At 46.7% G+C, this 21,342-nt stretch overlaps 1 protein-coding gene across 1 annotated transcript in view; it reads left to right on the top strand.

Moving 5' to 3' along the window:
* The window catches only part of VAMP2 (vesicle associated membrane protein 2), a 136,838-nt gene that overhangs the window by 96,772 nt on the left and 18,724 nt on the right, over window positions 1–21,342 (top strand). Inside the window, exons 3-4 of the mRNA XM_085639396.1 lie at window positions 5,116–5,274; window positions 6,224–6,275. Of these exons, the coding sequence (XP_085495522.1) occupies window positions 5,116–5,274; window positions 6,224–6,275 (211 nt within the window). The remainder of the gene's footprint in view (window positions 1–5,115; window positions 5,275–6,223; window positions 6,276–21,342) is intronic.

Below are 21,342 nucleotides of genomic sequence, written 5' to 3'. Positions count from 1 at the left end.
CGACTACGTACACTGTCAACTATTACGTCTACGACTTCTTAGACTGGATCAACGTCGCTGTCGACACACTTAATTCCAAACCAGAAGCGCGTTTTTCTCGGAGCGCTCCTAGGCACAAGGTCAATGAAGGCATATCCCACTTCAGAGAGGAAGCTAAAAATAATGCGCTTAGCTTCACTTCTGCGCGCAAGAAAATACACTTCTGTGAGAGTGTTCAAGTCATTACTGGGGATGCTGTCATCTTGCGTCCCGTTGATTCCAAACTGCAAGCTTCACATGAGACCTCTCCAAGAGCAGTTAGACTTGCAATGGGTGCAGGTACACGGCTCATTCGAGGACATCATCTCTCTCTCCCAGACGATAAAACAGTCTCTGTCATGGTGGGAAATAGAAAGCAATATCTCTCCAGGCCACTCGTTCCAACAAACACAGCCTCATTATATTATGACAACGGACGCTTCAATGGACTGATGGGGGGGGGGGGCACCTCCAGGAATTGCAAATACATGGAAAATGGTCCCCTCAGGAAACATGTTCACACATCAGTCTTCTGGAACTAAAGACAGTTTCTCTGGGGTTGCAGGCCTTTCTCCCCTAATCCAGGGATCCTCCGTTCTAGTAAGAACAGACAATGCTACAACAATGTTCTATCTTGCCAAACAAGGGGGTACCATGTCTCTCACTCTATCAGAGCTACCCTAGCAAATCTGGAAGTGGCTCATTCATCAGAACATTGCAAATAGAGCATGTCCCGGGCGTGGACAACGATTGGGCGGATTCTCTACGCAAAACAAATACCTAATGTCACGAATGGGAGTTAGATGTGATTCAGCTGCAAAGAGTCTTCAAACGCTGGGGCACTCCGAGACTGGATCTGTTTGCAACAGAAGGCAACAAGAAGTGCGAGAAGTTCGCCAGCAGGTTCCCTCAGAGGAACTCTTAGGGGAACGCGCTGCAGATGCGATGGACAGGGATATTTGCCTATGCGTTCCTGCCATTTCCTCTTATCCGGAGATTCCTAAACAAGATGAAGGAACCATGCAATCTCATTCTCATAGCACAGGCATGGCCGAGGCAGTTTTGGTACACGGAGCATCTCCTGTGCTCGATTTCTCCACACATTTGCTTCCCTCCACTGCCAAATCTACGCTCGACGAGCAACGGCCAAATTGTTCATCCTCAGATTGCAGGTCTATTCTGCAACGGGCCAGAGCTCCTTCCACTAACAAGTCGTACTCCGCTAAATGGAAGTCATTTTGCCATTGGTGCGAGAAGATGAAACTGCATCCTTTACTATCCGCACCTGAACAGGTTTTGCTTTACTTACTTCACTTAGCTCAATCAAAATTAGCTCACTCGTCAATCAAGGTACACTTAGCAGCAATTTCCAGGTATCGCAGAAAGTCAGGTGAGCTTACTTTGTGGTCAACAAGAATTGTCAAGGAGTTTGAGGGGTCTCTTCAGGGTTTCCCACCCTTAAAGCGTCCTTCAGTTCCGTGGGAATTAAATACAGTACTGACTCAGTTGATGAAATCACCTTTCGAGCCCATTCATAAGGCTGATTTAAAATATGTTTCTTGAAAGACGGCTCTCCTTTTATCCCTAACGTCGGCTAGAAGAATAAGTGAAATTCAGGCTTTCACGATTGTTGCGCCTTTCCTTCAATTCTCTCAGGATAAACTTTTCTTAAGGACAAATCCTCAATTCATTACCAAGGTTCCAACCTCTTTTCACTTAAATGAACCAGTTGTGCTTTCCACATACTTTGGGAACCCTTCAACCGCTGCCGAAAGAGCATTGCACTCTTTGGATGTGAAGCGCTGTATCAAGTTCTACATGCATAGAACTAAGACTTTTAGGAAGTCGGATCAATTATTTGTGTCCTTTACTTCACCACGGAAGGGTCAAGCCCTTTCAAGGAGCAGTATTGCATGTTGGATTTCCTCTGCGATCATTTTCTGCCACAACAAGGCTGGAAAGCCTTTGTCTGCAAAGGTGTCTGCGCACTCCACAAGGAAGATGGCAGCTTCTACAGCTTTGTTTGCTGGTGTCGCTTCCGGACATTTGTAGAGCGGCAACATGGTCCAATGTGCATACATTCACAAAGCATTACTGTTTGGACTCTGCATGGAAAGCGGATGCTGCAGTGGGCCAAGCTGTCCTGAGACATCTGCTTACTTAAGGTACAATCTTTCATATCCTTTAACTCTATTTGTTTCTTATATTTGGCAACTACAATTTATTTACTACTTTTTGGTTTTCTTTGAATCATAGCGCAGATGTATTACTATATTTTTTAATATGTCTTCTTTAGGGCATAAGAAGGCCTTCGCCTAGACACACACTAAGAGAATTATACTGCTATCTACTCTGATACAAGCATGTGAATCTATGAAAGATTCAATACTGGAGAAAAAACAAATAACTTACCTGTATACTGTGGTTCTCCAGTATTGATATCTTTCATAGATTCATATGTGCCCTCCCTCCTCCCCGTCTAGGCTTGCCACTTCTGATCTCATGTTATTTTTTACCTTAGCACACTTGTCCTCGAAATCTGAGGTCTGGTGGCTCTGACTGGGGAGATGAGGTCTAGGGCTGGTCTCTGATTGGTCGGAGTTTGGACCTACATAATGATGAGGATGACTCTAGAAGTTTTCTTTCCCTTTTGGGGATTTCTATGTACTTCTATGATACTTTTCTAATTGCCGCGAGACTCCCACCATGACGACGGGGAAGAGACAAGCATGTGAATCAATGAAAGATATCAATACTGGAGAACCACAGTGTACAGGTAAGTAACTTATTTTTTGTCCACAGTGCCAAACAGTCCCCCTTAACCCCCCCCCCCACCCCTCCTCCGGCAAGGCCCTCAACATACCCCAGCTTACTTCCTGTTCTAGTCCTTACTTTCCCTTGGGGGCAGTGCACCTTCCCTAAAGCGATCGAAGAGAGTAAAAGGCACACAGTGAACCCCTGCTCAAAACTGGGCCTAGTTGCACCAGGCCACAACAACTTTGAACAGACTCTTCCAGGGTAAAAGATATCAATACAACTCTCCCAAAATCACTTGAGCAGTGGCATATGCACCTCAAAGCTAACAATGCCACCGCGTCAGCACGTCACATAGCGCTGATAACACAGCCCAGCACCACACACAAACGTGACCACTGGGTTCCTAGATGGACAGGCCCCAAGTCCTAGTGACAGCCTACACCATCTGCTTCGCCGTCACTCCTAGTAACCTACAACTGTACAGGTTGCACAAACCCTTCCTTGGAAAGCTGCCTTCTTCCTGCCGTATCACACACACAAACTTCTTGTGAAAGATAAATAAAGTCCCTGTGGTCAGACCAAGGATAACGTCTCTGTTCACCTTGACAGTTGCCAGAGTGAAAGTGGGTCTGTGTTCCACTTAGCCTTCTCCTGTGCACAGGCACAATCCATGTGTCACGCTGCAGCACTTCCACAAAAGCGATGGACCCAGTATGCTCTCCTTGTGCACGAGCGTCCCACCATGTGCTTTCTCTCCACCATCCAGTTTGCTGTACTCCTGCTGACTGTTGTATCCCAGCCGGCCGTCCAGTGTGAAACTCCACGGCCACACCAGAGAGCCATGCACCCCGTGAATCCTTCCCCACTGCTGACCGTACGGACACCCCAGGGTGCAGCATCCGCCTTGGACAAAGCGAGAGGGCCCAAGTGACACTCGCAGCTAGCAGCCAAGACAAACGGATCCCCCTAGGTCTCCCCTTCTTGCACAAGCCAAATGCAGCGGTTGGTGTCCACCCCCAAAACTCTGTTGCCTAACCCCACAACTACACTAACGTACAAAATAGAGTTTTTCCCCACTAGAACAAACTCTGTGCCCAAGTTAAAAACAAAAAAAATGGATAATCACAGAATACTCCTCACAGGATTCTAGGTTCCTGCTCAGAAGCTTAAGATAACTTGAAAAGTAGGCTTTTTACAGTCCACAGGCCTCCACTAGCCTTCTGCTTTGAATCTTCTGCAGCATCAAAATGTTTGCCTGCTTAAACCCCTCATTATGACCGAAATTCTGGTTGCAGGTCCTTGTCTGCCACCACCTCCTTGTGGCTGCAGTGACTGCCTAGTGTGTGGCCAACTCTTCTAGACATCTGGCCTGCAGCTCCTTGTCGCTAACAACAAGATATTACTCCTCAGCGGGCGACTACCCGCCCTGTGACACACCAGCTGACAGTGTCCATGCTGTCAGGTCACAACTCCATGGTGGAGTTTGTGGCAAGACGTAGTAAGAACTTAATACACACATAATTGTTGTGGACCCATGTAGATATGGAAAAAAAGGCTGCTTTACTAACACGAGTAACTGGTTGCTTAAGTAGTGCTTCATCACAGTATCAAGCGACATTGTAGCCCTGGTTTCTACAAGTAAAGTCAGTGTAATCTTTTAAACGATCTGTAGAGGATGAAGGGTCTATGCTTCTTGCACCACATTCTACAGACTAACAGGACACTGTATAATCGTACATGCAGACAGGACTTGTGACGCGAAAAAGGATGGGACATTAGCATTGACCTATGATCTATGAATGCGTTTGCACATTGCACCATGCCCCCTCACTGCCATTCACAGATTGACAGACTATTTTTTTGAATACATGTCTTGACGGGCATGTGAAGGTGCTACTTGTGCAAAGTTCTCTGATTTCACGAGGTAAATTCCATAGGGTAGTAGAAGTGCATTTTGGAGGTGGTTTAATGGGGTTGTTACCAGCAGTTTAAAACAGGCTACATGCATTGCAAGCTTTAACAAACCTTACAGGGCACATCTCTCTATCTCTCGACGTGTATTAAGATACTGACCAGTGAGACTGGTCACCCTTGTTCTCGGCATCGAAGGGATAGTTTGAGTGGCGCTACTGAGCCCTTTCACAACTTCACCTACCTAGTTAGATCCAAGGCGGGCTGTGGCAGTGGCCCAGTATTGACTTGTTCTATTTCTCCTTTCTCACCGACTTCTCACGGTGCGCCTTTGGTAGACTGCATTTGTGAGTGCATGCAATTGCATCTGTGCAAACTTTTAAATATGGTCCAGGTAATTGACCTTGGTCTCCCGTTCTCCTGGCACAGGTGGTGGACATTATGAGAGTGAACGTGGACAAGGTTTTGGAGCGGGACCAGAAACTCTCGGAGCTGGACGATCGTGCGGACGCCCTGCAAGCTGGAGCATCCCAGTTTGAGACCAGTGCAGCCAAGCTCAAGCGCAAATATTGGTGGAAGAACTTGAAGGTGAACTAATCTTTATTCTGCCACATCTGCCTTTCCAGTTCTACCTGTGGCCCCACCACCTCTGACCGAGTACCACTTTTTCCACATTCCCGTCACTCTCTCCTGCTCCCAAACCACACTGGTACTCCTTCCATCCGTGCCCGCTCTGTCCTTGTACTCTTCCTTCTATCATGCCCGCTCTACCCTAGTATTGCTCCCTCCGTCTTGTCTCTTGGAACCTATATCCATCCCGCACATCCTGCTCCAGAGTCCCTCTTTCCTTCCCTGATCAGTGCTCTCCACCTCTCTTTTTTTTTTTAATCTTAACTCACCCTGTACTTGAGCTCTACCTTCTTTGACTAGTGATGCTGCCCCAGATTACCTATCTCTGTCCCTTTTGGCCTGTTTCAGAGTCCCTCTCTTGATTCCCACCTACTTTGTGCCTGACCACCACTCTCACAACAAACACATATTTGTCTGGTTCTCCTCTTTCCATGCAAACCCATCCTGTCTCTAGTCTCTCCGCGGGCTCCTCATCTTTCATCAACTCTGACCTCAACACCTGAATTCCACTCCCCGTATGCAAGTGACCCTGCCCCACTTCGTTTGAGCCTAGTGTGTGAACCCCTTGCCCAGGTTACGTCTCTGACACACCACCTAAAACGATCTATGGTAGCCACTCCTCCCTTTTTCTTTAATCCCTGACCCCTTTTGTGAGCCTCATCCCCTCTCCTCGATCCGTCTGAAATAGAGCTATTCTAACCCATATCCCTATGCCTGAATCGCTTTACCTGTATCTGATTGGAATTTACTCCCACCTATTTTATTGCCCTAGTCATGACCCTTCCACCCCTGTTCTCTTATTGATTTATTTCTAAGTGCAGTTCTCTCCATCTCTCTGACCCTTTCCGCCCCACTCCCTTAATTTCAGCACATCGCTTACTCCCTCATTCTGTTTATTTTCCCACAGATGATGATCATCCTGGGTGTAATCTGCGCCATTATCCTCATCATCATCATCGGTACGTAATCACACATGCTCTAGACTCTCCAGCAGCGCACTAATGCTCCCGGCCAGTGGTTGTCACTGTAAGATAATAACTACTTGGCGCTCTCTCCCTTGGCTATGTTATTTCAGCATCACAGTGGCCCTGCCCTGCAGGTGTCGCAGTAAGAGCAGTATTGGGTACTCAGACCCTTCTCTGAATTCAATTATCAGCGCTCCACAACACTGGCCAGCAGGCAGTATTGTGCTCTCCTTCCCAAGATCTGCTTCATTAATTCCGGCCTCGGCCAGTGAGTGTCACTGTAAGAGCAGTAAATGGCTCTTCGTATATGAGTGTCTTTACTTTGGCTGCTGTTCCAGCTCTAGCCTGGAAGAGCTGCTGCTCCATTTTTTTCAAGGCACGAACCTATATCTAGCTTAGACTCTTTCTTTAATTCATACTTCAGAGAAACATTTTCTGCCATCAAAGAGGTCCTAAACCTACGCTTACAACATCATTTTACCTTTGTTTTGTTGTTTAACATGCCCGTATTTAATTTAATATACACCAGCACAAAGTTATGCAGCTTGTGCAAAAGATACAGTACTCTCTAAAATCCTAGCTCTGCCTCCGTAACCGCACTCCATAAGTGGTTAGTGGTTTCATTTTTAGGTCGTTCCTACCAGACAAGGGAACCTATCTGGTTGTGAAAGACATTTTGTGAGGTACCAAGAACATACATGGGCTTGGACCCTGCTCATTGATTACCATTGGATGGTTTTCCTGTTACTTTCATTTGGCTACTTCCTATTTGATGACTGTTTGTCAGTCTTATGTTTGTCCCTCTCATGGAGCATTGTTTCTTCACCCATCTCTTTGACCTGCTGGCGTCTATGCCTCCTCTGCTTGCTTTTAGGGGGAACTACTTTTTTGTAGCCTGTGTGGTTGTAGATAACAAGCTGTGCATACACCTCCCATCTAGCGTTGGGCTCCGACGTTTGTGACTTGTTTTTCTTCAAAAGTCTTTGGAGTCACAGGTATAGTGAACCTTCCATTAGTTGGTAATGCACATGGGCACTGTGAGAAAGTGGCTCTGTATGTTCGAGGCATGTGGGCTGCTAAATTCATATCTGTGCATAGATCGCCGCCTAGTGTTGGGTCCGGATGATTGCACATTGTTGTCCTGGAAGAGTCTTTGAAGTATCACGAGATAGGTGGCTTCTCCCCTGGACTACAGTGCGCATGGGCATCCTCTCCATCCTCAGATTGTTTTTTTCCGCCATTGGGTTCGGATGTGCTTATCTTAGCTCAAGTTAGGAAAACTTTATTTAAGGCCAAAAGCCTTTAGATATCGTCGGTATCGTTTGCGTTCGGTATCGATAGATTATTATACTTGTTTTCGAACTTATTCACCCTTATCGGATCGAGTTTCGGTCCGAACATCGATCGACGTTCGAAGATGGAATCGAGGACTCCCTTCAAAAGATGCCCTCTGTCACGCAAAATATCCACACGTCGATGTCCATCCGGTGTGTAACAAATGTTTATCACCGGATCATGATGAGACCAAATTTATGGCCTGCGCCCGGTTCCGGTCGAAGAAGACCCTTCGGAATCGACGAGCGGCTCGATTGGAAGCCAAGAAATCGGCGCCTAACCTGGTTAATATATTCAGTACCGAGGACGAAGAAGCCAAGAGCGTCGCAGAGGTAGACCACTCCGACGACGTTGAAGAGCAGGATGTTCAAGACCAATCGGACCCTGCTTCAGAGCATTACTCCCAATATGACGACAAAGATGAGGAGATCTTCCGGGAAGAAGACGTCGTCGACGAGGTAGGAGACGACGAGGAGGCCCTTAGGGCCGAGGAAGATAGCTCAGGCGAGGAGCTAGGCCAATCCGTCGATGTGGAGGCCGAGGGAGATAGTCTTGATAAGGCTCCGGTCGAGGGATCGCCTGCGGGCCTTACCCAAGATCGGTCAGATCGTTCTACAGCCCCGCATAAAGGCCCGGCTTCGAACATTTCAAAAGAGCCAGAAATATCAAAAAAGACTGGAGTCGATTCCGTGAAATCGAAACCAAAACCTGCACCGGTCAAATCGAAACCGAAAGTGCAACTGGTTCAGGTCGGATCGAAGGCATCGAAACCTTCCAATCCGTCGACACTAAAGAAGGACATCGGAGCCGACAAACCAAGGAAGGACTTCGGTACCGAGAAACCAAAAAAGGACTTCGGCACCGAGAAACAAAAGAAGGCCCTAGGTCCCGAGAAGCCGTAGATGCCTATGGCACCGAAGGTTGGGGCACCAAAGACCAAGGTCAAGGTGGTCGATCCGACTACATCAACACCGAGGAGTGCTGAGCAGATTGAAGCCCCGAAGACAGGAAAGAAACCGGAGACCGCGTCGAGGCCTGTCTCCAAAGAGCCTGTCGGATCGAAAGCACCGTCAACATTCACGTTGCAACTGGTGTCGGAGTCCCTAAAGCGCATCAGGGAACGGGACACTCTCGAACCAAAAACGGGTCCCGAACCGAAGAAGGTCGCCAAGGCTCAATCGGCGCCCGCACCGATCAAGTTTGGATTGCCACCACCGGGGACACCTAAGATGTTCGAACTTAGGAAGAGTATCGAACAACCACAAACAGTGTCGACAGGAAGGACAGATGTCGAAGACTCACAAGACCAGTTTATCGACGTAGACACTGGTAGACTGTTGTTCCGCAAGCGGAAAATTGTCCCAGAAAAGACTTTGGAATCATACAAAATTCCACTGAAAAATAAAATAGCGTCCGGTTCGACACCAGTGCTTGTGGAACCTTACCAAACATATCATCAGGAACCACAATCCTTTTCTCCCGCACACTCGGAGGCGGATGCAGGAGAGGGCTATAATGAGGATACCACTTATCCTGGGGATATTGACCCTGATGAACAACAGCAAGACCAGGATCAAGCATGGGGAGACCCTAATGACCCAGGAGACCCACAAAATGCTCCTGACACACATATTTATAATATAAAAACATCTCCCACTGAGGATACTGCTGCTTTTAACGCCCTCATTGAAAGAGCGGCGGCCAATCACGGAGTGGAACTTCATTCTGACTCGGTGGAAGAGGATTTCTTGGTGGACACGTTCTCAACATCAGAAAGAACAGTCAAGACTCTACCAATGCTAAAAGGGGTTATTAAACATGCTAAGGACATCTTTAAGGAGACAACCAGAGCACGGGTATTGAACCCAAGAATAGAAAAAAAATACAAACCAGCACCAGGGGACCCAATGTACATTAAGGGTCAATTGCCGTTGGACTCGATGGTAGTTTCTAATGCTCGCAAAAGAGCTAACTCGCAAACTACCGGTGATGCTCCTCCTCCAGACAAGGAGTCCAAAGTGCTAGAAACATCGGGAAAAAGGATAGCAGCACAAGCAGCAAACATCTGGCGCATTGCCAACACTCAGGCACTCCTGGCCAGATACGACAGGTCACACTACTATACCCTAGAAACACTGATAGAACACCTACCTGATGACTACAAAGATGGAGCGGAGCTCCTCATCAGAGAGGGAAAACTCATTACAAATGCGTCCATCAAATGCGCACTAGATGCAGCTGACACTGCAGCTAGGGCAATCAACACTAGTGTGATGTTAAGGAGGCACGCATGGTTGAGAATATCCGGTTTGAAACCTGAAATTCAAACTAATATCTTGAATCAACCAGTCCACCCAGACTTTTTATTTGGCCCCGAGGTTGATACTACACTAGAAAAGATTAAAAAGGACACAAACTGCAAAATCTATGGGGCTCTACAGTCGCAGCAGTTTCGGTGTGGCTCCTTTCGTCGCCCCGGGAATAGAGGAGCAGCTAGGGCTCAGGGGTCCCAGCAGCAGTACAATAAAGGAGGTACCCAGAGTACCTATAATAAGACGAATAGGGGTGGATATCGTGGATCGAGCACCAAAGGCAGAGGACGAGGAAACAACAACACCAGGTCCTCCGCCAATAACAGTGACGGGGGGAGACTCCAACAGGTCCTGCCAGTCTGGAGATCCATCACCACAGACAGGTGGGTCAGAAAAATTGTCCAGTACGGTTATTGTCTGGAATTAACATCCAATCCACCCAACATACCACCAAGACACCGTCCTATGTCCGCAGAGCACTTGACATTATTGCAGCAGGAAGTACTAAGTATGCTGCAGAAAGGAGCCATAGAGCTCGTGCCTGTAGAACAACGTGGGTCAGGGGTGTACTCTCTGTACTTCTTAATCCCAAAAGGGACGGGTCTTTGAGACCTGTACTGGACCTAAGACCTCTCAACCAATACATTCTGTCGGAGCATTTTCATATGCTCACCCTCCAGCAGGTTCTGCCGTTACTCAGTCAGGGAGACTTCCTAGCAACACTAGATTTGAAAGATGCGTATTTCCACATACCCATGCACCCATCACACAGAAAATATCTCAGGTTCACTATTCAGGATCAACATTATCAGTTCAAAGTCCTCCCTTTCGGAGTAACAACAGCGCCCAGGGTCTTTACCAAATGCCTTGCGACAGTGGCTGCACACTTACGGAGACAGCACATTCACATCTTCCCTTACCTGGACGACTGGCTTATTCAGGCAAAGTCAGCCTAGCAGTGTGCCAGCCACATATCCAACACCATTCACCTTCTTCACAGTCTGGGATTCTCACTGAATTATCCAAAATCACATCTTCAACCCGCCCACGTACGGCAGTACCTGGGCGCGACCATAGACACTCTGGCAGCCACTGCTCAGCCAAATTTAGTGAGGATCAACAGCATGCAACTGCTGATAACAAAGTTCAGACCTCAACACTCCCTTCCAGCGCGAGTGTTCATGCAGTTGATAGGCATGATGGCCTCCTGCATCTTCATAGTCCCGCACGCGAGACTACATATGCGCCCGCTTCAGGAGTGCTTGGCACGTCAATGGAATCAGACTCAAGGACAGTTGAAAGACCTAGTGTTGGTGAGCGGTCGGGCATACAACTCTCTGCATTGGTGGAACCCACAAAACCTTTGCAAGGGCCGACCGTTCCAAGAGCCTGTTCCACAAATCATACTAACAGCGGACGCGTCTCTCCAGGTATGGGGAGCTCATGTACTCAATTACACAGTGCAGGCACTATGGACAACACAGCAAAAGAAGATGCACATCAACCTTCTGGAACTGATGGCAATCTTCCTGGCAATGAAGGCATTCAAAGTACACTTGTGCAACAAAGTCGTGTTGATCCGGACGGACAACATGACTGCCATGTACTACATACAGAAACAGGGAGGAACACACTCTCCACAGTTGTCTCATCTGGCTCAGAGCATGTGGAAGTGGGCCATTCAGAGGAACATGTTCCTCATGGCGGAACACCTCCCGGGCAAGGACAACCAGATGGCGGATCTGCTCAGCAGACACAGCCACCAAATGCAAGAGTGGGAGCTACATCAGTCAGTACTCCAACCGTACTTCCAGCAGTGGGGTCATCCAGAGATAGACCTATTCGCCACAAGGGAGAACGCAAAATGCCAAAGCTTTGCCGCCAGGTTCCCCCATCCACAGTCGCAGGGCAATGCAATATGGATGAACTGGTCAGGCAGATTTGCGTACGCTTTTCCCCCAGCGCCATTAATACCGCTAGTGGCACGCAAACTAAGGCAACACTCGATAACACTTATCCTGGTTGCTCCAACGTGGGCACGCCAGCCATGTTACACCACGTTTCTTGAACTTTCCGTGGTACCGCATCAAAGACTGCGGCTAACACCCAAACTTTTAACGCAGAACCTTGGCGAAATTCAGCACCCAGATACGCATCAGCTAAACCTGGCGATCTGGCTCCTGAAGTCTTAGAGTTTGGCTACCTGAACCTGCCTCCAGAATGTATGAATATCATCAAGGAGGCCAGGAAGCCCACGACCAGAGCTTGCTATACGGCTAAATGGAAAAGATTTGTCATTTACTGTAAAAACAATGACATTAATCCGCTGGATGCATCCATTCAGAACATCATCTGTTACCTGTTACACTTATACCGGTGCAATCTGGCATACAGCTCCATACGTATACATCTAACCGCAATAGCAGCCTATCTTCAGAACAGGCAGCACCTCTCTTTATTCAGAGTGCCTGCCATCAAAGCCTTCTTAGAGGGACTCAAAAGAGTGATTCCTCCAAGACACCCACCGGCACCAGTGTGGAACGTAAATGTGGTCCTCACCAGATTGATGGGTCCACCTTTTGAACCTCTACATTCATGTAAGATTCAATTCCTCACCTGGAAAGTAGCTTTCTTAGTGGCAATCACTTAGTTGAGAAGAGTTAGTGAACTCCAGGCACTAACCATTCAAGAGCCATTCATACAGGTTCACGCAAACAGGGTCGTACTACGTACCAACCCCACATTCATGCCTAAAGTGATATCGCAGTTCCACATGAATCAGACTATTGAACTGCCTGTTTTCTTTCCAAATCCAGAAAATGTCGCAGAGAGAATGCTCCATACACTAGATGTAAAGAGGGCCCTCATGTACTATATAGACAGAACAAAGGATTTTAGGAAAACAAAACAATTGTTTGTTGCCTTTTCTCCACAACACAAGGGCAACGCCATTTCCAAAGCAGGGATAGCCAGATGGATCGTTACATGTATTCAAATTTGCTATAAAAAAGCTAAACGCCCATTAACGATTCCTCCAAGAGCCCACTCAACACGAAAGTTAGGGGCGTCCATGGCTTTCCTAGGGAACATTCCTTTAGAGGACATATGTAGAGCAGCCACATGGTCCACTATACATACATTTACCAAACACTACTGTGTAGATGTACATTCAAAACAGCAGGCAGCTGTAGGACAGGCTGTTCTCAAGACCCTTTTTCAGACTGCTGCAGCTGGCACAGGTAGCCGCCGCTAATGGAGGGACTGCTATGTAATCTATGCACAGATATGAATTCAGCAGCCCACATGCCTCGAACCGAATATGCTACTTACCAGTATGCATCTGTTCTTGGCATGTAGGGCTGCTGACATTCATATCGCCCCCCCCCCCCCCCTCCTCCCCGGCGCCTGTGCCGGCTGCAGCACTCAGACTTACTGTATAGCATGGTCATCACTTACTGTATCTACTCCATCACTGCCACAATGGCGAAAAACAATCTGAGGATGGAGAGGATGCCCATGCGCACTGTAGTCCAGGGGAGGAGCCACCTATCTCGTGATACTTCAAAGACTCTTCCAGGACAACAATGTGCAATCATCCGGACCCAACACTAGGCGGCGATCTATGCACAGATATGAATGTCAGCAGCCCTACATGCCAAGAACAGATGCATACTGGTAAGTAGCATATTCGATACTGTTCCTTAATAGGTACAGGGTGTACAGAGTCCACAGTCCCCCAGGGTTTGACAGAGGTTAAAGTTAGATATAACCTTACTCTCTAGAGTGGTAGCTTGGTCGAGCAGTAAGGCAGTATCAGAGGACAGTGTAAGGCATTTGTTGTACACACTCAGTCAGCAAATGGTCTCACACACTCAATAACTGAACTCTAGGCCAATGGTTTATATATAAAAAATATATGCTTGTTTTATTTTAGAACCAACACTTGGATTTAAAATATACATTCTCAGAATGAGATGTTTCATATAAATACTTTTGCAATATGCAATTGACTTTTGTAAACAGTTACAAATGGTTGCAATAGGCAACTCTATTTTAAACACAACAATGCATTGAGCTCAATGGAAAATTCAAGTTATTTGCAACAGATTACTTTTTAGATTACTTTTGGAATTCCAGGACTGGATCCTAGATTCAGTCCTGGGTCAGTACTCAGAATCAAGTGATGAAAGTCGACTTAATTACTGTAATGATTTTTAAACAATATTTAGCTAATTTAAAAGTTGACACTTCGAAAATATTTTAAAGAAAAACAGTCAATGATTCCCTATGGAAGAAAATTCAAGTTGCAGGTACAGTATGTTCTCGCTACTTTTGTAATCCAGTACTGGGTGCCTAGACTCAGTACTTGGACCTTTATCCAAAACAGGTAAGTAATTACGTTTTCAGATATTATACGATTTTTGAAGAATATTTAAAGATTGCAGAAATCGACACTTAGAAGAAATTTCACAGAAAAACAGTCAATGATTTCCTATGGAAGAAAATTGGGTTAAGGGTAAGTACAGTTGTAGGTATTTTTCAGAGTCAGTGCTGGGCACCAAGATCCAGCACTGGGAGCTCACCTAAGAGCAGGTGAGTAATTTCGTTTTCGTTACTCGGCTGATTTTTGGTGAATATTTTAAGATTTGAAAAGTCCACAGAATTTTCAGGAAAAAGCCAGTCAATGTTACCCTATGAGGAAAATAGAGTTATCGGTTTAAGGGTAAGTACACGACTGGCAGAGTTGAGGTTCTGGGCATAGACTCGGGGGTCCCCCAGGGTCAGGTAGGTACAGTTGGTTCACCCTCAGCGACTCTAGGGCGGCCGGGTGCAGAGAGAGTTAGGCCCAATGTTATCCTATGAGGGATAGGGGGGCCTTGGTTGGTGGCTGCTGACTGGCAAGCCACGCGGCTGTGGGAGCTGGGCTCCTGGTCACTTACTCAGGGCAAGTGGGGAAGTAGGTAGGTGTAGAGTTTTCACTGCCAGGGCCACTCTGGCAGCTGGGTGCAGAGTGCTTTTGAGCCTTCGGGCGCTCAATTGATTTCAATGGGAAATCTCCGGTTTAGAAAAAGACTGCAAGCTCGGGGACGAGGACTCTTCAGGTGCCACCACCACTTCGAGAGGTAAGTTGGGTAGTTGGAGGTTAGGTAGGTACCCCGGGATTGGGCACAGGGGGTCGCGGGGCGCCGCGTGCAGGGGTGCCTTTTGGTGTCGGGAAATCTTACCCTCTGTTGATCGCGGTAGGGGGGGCACCTTGTTCTGAGGCTGTAGGCTTTTTCAGGAGTGTTGAGGGAGGTCCTTGAGTGCCAGACTCGGGGTCACAGTCGCTGTGGGGTCGTCCTCGGGGTGTTTACTCACTCCGGCACTGGCCAGGCTTGGCTGGTGCAGAGTGTGCTGGGTTCGCGGTTCCGGGCTGCTGCCAGGGATTAGAGGTAGGTTTTGAGTAGAGCCTCTACTCATGTGAGTCCCAGAGGCTTAGAGCCAAAAGGTAGCCAGGTCCTCCGGGGTTGGTGAGGTTGCTGGCCACAAGAGATGCCAAGTTGGAGCAGGAGCAGGTTCGAGGGTTGACAGGCCGGTAGGGCTGGGGCCAAAGCAGTTGGTGTCTTCCTCTTTTTAGCAGCTGCAGGGCAGGTCTTCTTTCTTCTTGCTCTTCTTTGTAGTTTTGAATCTGGAATCTGGGGAAGGAAGATTCAGGGTGCCCCTAAATACTAGATTTAGGGGTGTTACGAGTAGGTGAAGGGCAGGGACCAATGGGTCCCTGTCCTGGGGTGGGTACACCCCCTATCCTGCCTCTCTCCTGTGGGAGGGGGGCAGTAGCCTAGTCCTGATAGGGTAGGGCTCCCCATCTTCAAGATGGCGAGAGCCCGGAGATGTGCTTCACCTCGCCTCCCCCACCTGAGGGGTGGGGTTGGCAGGCTTGCACATCTCCTGTCCTTATTTGGGGTTTCCAGCCAAAGCTTCCCACCAGAGTGGGGGGTTGCAGTGGTCTGGGGAAGCTCACAGAGGCGGCATGCCTTTGAAGCTTCCCCCTGCCCATCCTGGGGAAGGAGATTTAGCACCTCGCCCAGGATGTGCATTGTTGCAGGCCCAGGAGAGCAGGGGCTCTCCTACCCAGGGGTCCAGCAACATGTCTGCTGGGTGGCAGCCTAGGCAGCCTCAGAGGTGCCCCCTTAAACCTAACCTACAATCCACGTCTGCTCTAAGATGCCCTCTGGGGTGCTGGGTACATTAAATCCCACACTGGTATCAGTGTGGGTTTAATGTGCTGGGAAGTTTGATACCAAACTTCTCAGTCTTTAGTGTTGCCATTATGGTGCTGTGGAGCTCGTGTTTGACGAGCTCCCAGCACCATGTACTCTTAAATGGCAGCACTGCACTTACAGTGCTCAGGAATGGACCTGGGCACTGTAGGGGCACAGGGCTCCTGCTCCTGTGCCCACACATTGGCATAAGGCACCCAGCTAGAGGGGTAGCTGATGTATGCCATGGCAGTGTAGGTGATGGGCATGGCACACAGGGATGTGTTTCATGTCGACTTTGTTTTTGTCTTGCACCCAAACACTCAGCCTGCAAAGGCTGTGTGTGTAAGGGTACAGGGCCTCTAAGGGTGGCACAAGGAGTGCTGCAGCCCTTAGAGGCCTTCCCTGGTCACAAGGCCCTGGGTACCTAGGGTACCATTTACCAGGGGCTGACATGTGGCCAGGGTTTGCCAATTTGGGTTTGGTTTGTTTTAGGGAAGGAACATAGGCCCTGGGCACCTGATTGGCAGGAGTCCAGGGCACACTCAGTCAAAGTACATTCAGCAATTCAGCAAAAAGTGGGGGCATACCATGCAAGAAAGATGGCACTTTCTCACAGGCACCAGCTCCATTGTTAGATTATTTTTAGCACAGCAGGTGAATGTAGAGATGGAGAGTTAGACAAAGTATGGTGACCATGCAAGAAGCTAAACACATGTGTAAGTAAAAGAAATGTCCTCTTCAAAAACCTAAGGCTTCCGTGTAGATAGATGGGCACAGGTGAATCTGCACCACTACATGCTACGAGCAGATGCTTAGAAGGTAAGTAACCTATTACGTTTGTAGCCTATGTGGCATTTTCCCCCCACCTCCCTGCACATTGGCTTCTCCACACCGTCGTTGATCGTTGCTCTCTCACCTGTGTGCTTCTGCTATCCCCATTCCCCCACGCTCCACATTGCTGTAATGCGTGTCTTCTCGCCCAGTGTTGCATTTCCACCACCCACACCCCAACCCGCTTATCTAATATTTTAGTTTTTAAAAGGCACTTTTGCGCTACTTTTTAAAAATTATTATTATTATTATTACTGGTCCATCTCGAACCAGTAAATAAAAATAATTTAAAACGTGTCCTATTGTAGGTGTCCGCATGAGTTTTGAATATGCATACATGTGTGTACAAAATGACTCAGCGGTTGCCTTATCTCATCTTTTTTATAGATAGATTCTGAGTTCCAATCCAAAGATGGCTCGACTGTTTTGCAGTCAGCACAAAGACAACAGACAGGGAGTACCTCTGCCCCTGATCCTAAGCCCAAACTATCTGTTTCTACCCAAAAATCTACTTGCGGCCCGCCACTGCACGTAAGCTATGGTGCGCGCTGAAAACATGACTCCAAAACCCTGCCTTCCGGCTAGTCTCCTAAAGCTTAGTCTACAGCAGGGGCCTCCACCTCCTCCATATCTGAGGCCCTAACATGTCAATCTTCAGTGTCGGCACCGAAACAAAGACTACAAATGTCGGAAGCAAACATTTCCTTGTTGAAATCGAAGTTCCCGCCACCAAAATGCTTCTTTTTTGGTCTGTAACCTCCTACAGAGCCAATTCTCAAGCAATTTTACCAAAAGCTTGATCCGAAACAAGAGATTGCAAATTCAGTCTGAAACTAAGGGAATTATGATACAACCACCCAAAAACATTTTAATGAAGCAGTTGAGTTTTGAAGAGGCATTGGACATTCTTGTTCAACCTGTAATGAAGAGGAAGGATACTGCAACTAGTCCATTGCACATTCCTAGTCCTACTTCACCACTACCACAAACACCACCACCACCTCACTCACCACATTTATCTAAGGCAGATAACACATCCCCTCAGTCTACAATAGGGGGGGGGGGGGATCAGGATATCCCAAATGATACACAATCGGGGGATCCTTGGGATATTTGTGATATTGAGCCTCAAGCGGACACTAATCCTGACTTGTATCCTACTCGCCCATCACCACTTGGTGATGCCACTGCTTATCAGGACTTAATAGCACGTGCAGCAACGTTTCATCAAGTTCCTATATATAAAGATTCTATAGAGGAGTATATTCTTTTCAAGACTTTGTCTACTGCACAGAGAGGGGGCACAATACTTGTATTTACTTAAGGGTATGACGCGTCATTCTGACAAAATGTTTAAAGACCCAGTCTAAGCAAGGATAAATACTCAGCAGTGACAAAAAGTACAAGGCAACACCATCAGACCCCATTTTTATTAAAGGCCAACTCACCCCAGACTCTTTGGTAGTGTCCATTGCCAGAAAAAGAGCAAACTCACAAACAACTGGAGATAAGCCACCTCCAGGCGAAAAGCAAATAGCCAAGCTTTATTAGCAAGGTATGACAGGGCCCACTGGGACGAAATGGAGGGGCTCCTCCAACATGTCCCAGACGAGCACGAAAAGAGGAGTCAATAAATAGTGAATGAAGGTAAACTTATTATCAACAATTCTTAAGTGTGCACTAGATGCAGCTGACACCGCTGCTAGGGGTATTAACACCAGTATCCTAATACGTAGGCAAGCATGTCTAAGAGTGCCAGGATTTTAACATGAAGTACAGCAGACCATATTAAATCACCTTTTTGGGCCACAAGTAGACACAACACTTGAAAAGACGAAGAAGGACACCAAGGTAGCAACATCTATGGGAGCCCTACAAACTAACCCCTACTGTGGTTCCTTTCATTGGTCCAATTATAAACAAGGTGCCAAAACTGCCACCACAGATACCTCTGGGTCACAACACAAAAATCAGGGACAAACCTCTATACCTAGAACTTTCTACTGAGGTTCCCATCGAGGAAACTATTTTAAAGGCAGAGGAAACCACACCCATTCCTCAAATGCCAATAACAAACAATAACTTTCTTACCTTTCGCCCAGACCATTTAACACCTATCAGGTTTGTCTTCAACAGATTTTTACCAACTGGAAATCAGTCATGACAGACCAATGGGTCTTGGACATTATCCAAAATGGTTATTGTTTGGAGCCCATAACAACGCCTCCAAATATTCCACCTCGCAAACACAAACTATTTGTACAACAATCAAACCCTTTTGCAAAAGGAGATCTCCGCTCTATTTCAAAAAGGACCAATAGAAATAGTTCCACCACAATGTCATGGAACAGTTTATTCACTATACTTCCTTATACCCAAAAACGATGGGTCCCTACAACCCATTCTGGATTTCAGGCCATTAAATCATTACATCATGTCAGAACACTTCCATATGGTCATTCTACAAGAAAGCATTCCATAATTACAAAAAGGAGATTTTATGGTGCTTTACATCTAAAGGACACCTATTCCCATATAACAATTAATTCTGCACACAGGAAATACCTCAGATTTCTATTTCAAGGAAAACATTATTAATTCAAAGTTCTTCCATTCGAAATTACTACAGCACCGAGTCTTCACAAATTGTCTAGCAGTAGTAGCTGCACATGTGTGAAGGCCAAATATTCATGTTTCCTCCTATCTAGACGTCTGGTTAATCAAAGCAAACCACTGCATTCTTTGCAGTCAAAACATGTAAAAAAAACTCTAGGTTTGCCACATCAACAAGGGTTTACCATCAATCTACAAAAGTCTCATCTACGACCAGCCAAAACTCAGTCGTACCTAGGTGCTATACTGAACACACAATCAGCATTAGCATACCCAAACACAGAGTACCCAACATAGTAACATTACTTCAACAGTTTCAGAGAGGAAATAGACTTCCAGCATGAACATTTCTCAGACTTCTAGGCATGATGGCATCCTGTATTCTTATAGTTCCACATGCCCAACTAAATATGAGACCTCTACAACAATGTCTCTCTCAACAGTGGACTCAATCACTGGGCCACCTTCACGATGTAGTGTTGGTAGACATCCGCACAAATTACTCTCTGCGATTGGTAGAAACCACAGAAATTAACCAAAGGGCAGTCGTTTCAGGAACAGTTCCCCAAATAATACGACCGATGTTTCCCTAACAGATTGGGGTGCACGTCTCCACAACCTCATTATTCAGGGAATATGAGATTCTAAATACAGGAATCTCCATGTCAGTTACCCAAAGCTTCAAGCTGTTTATCTAGCAATGAAAACCTTCCTACCTCACCTAAAACCCAAAGTTGTCCTAATTCGAACAGATGACAACAATGTATCACTTACAAAAACAGGGGTGGGACTCACTCTCCAATTTTCTCGAATAGCACAGAATATATGGGGATTAGCAATACATCACAACATTAGTCTCCTAGCCGAACATGTCCCAGGGACAAGCAATCAAATTGCGGACTTTCTAGGCAGAACACAACAACAATTCCACGAATGGGAGATTCACCCCAATGTTCTCCAACCATATTATCACAAGTGGGAGTTTCTAGACATAGACCTGTTTGCAACAAAAGAAAACGCGAAATGCCCACACTTCGCAAGCAGATACCCATACCATCGATCCAAAGGCAATGCTCTATGGATCAACTGGTCAGGGATATTTGCATACACTTTTCTACCTCTCCCACTACGTCCACTAGTGGTCAGGAAACTCGGAGAGACATCTCTCACCATGATACTAATAGCTCCAACATGGGCTCATCAACTATCTTTAGTTCCACATGAGAAGCTTCACGTGAACCCGGAACTTCTCAAACAGAACCACGAAACACTAAGACATCCCAATCCCAAAAATATGAATCTTGCAATTTGGCTCCTGAAGAATTAGGATACTTAAATTTACCTCAAGAACGTATGAACCTTATTAAAGAGGCTTGTAAACCATCTATAAGGCAATGTTCTGCAGCAAAATGGAAACGCTTGATCTTCTGTCAAAAACAAAATGTTAACACTCTTCAGGCAAAGGTACTTATTTTATACCTATTGCGTTTACAAACTGCAGGATTAGCATGTACTTTTCTATGATTACATCTTGCAGCTATTGCAGCATATCTCCAAAATAGACAACCCGTATCAGTGTTTACAAATCCTGTTATAAAAGCTTTTATGGAGGGCCTTAAAAGAATCATTCCTCCTAGACTTCCTCCTGCCCCAGTATGGAACTTAAACATTAGTCTTAACTAGATTAATGGGTCCTCCTTTCGAACCATTACATTCTTGTCAAATGCA

This window comes from Triturus cristatus, chromosome 12, assembly GCF_964204655.1.
Source record: "Triturus cristatus chromosome 12, aTriCri1.1, whole genome shotgun sequence".
NCBI lineage: Eukaryota > Metazoa > Chordata > Amphibia > Caudata > Salamandridae > Triturus > Triturus cristatus.
This window is presented reverse-complemented; position numbering and strand designations above follow the sequence as displayed.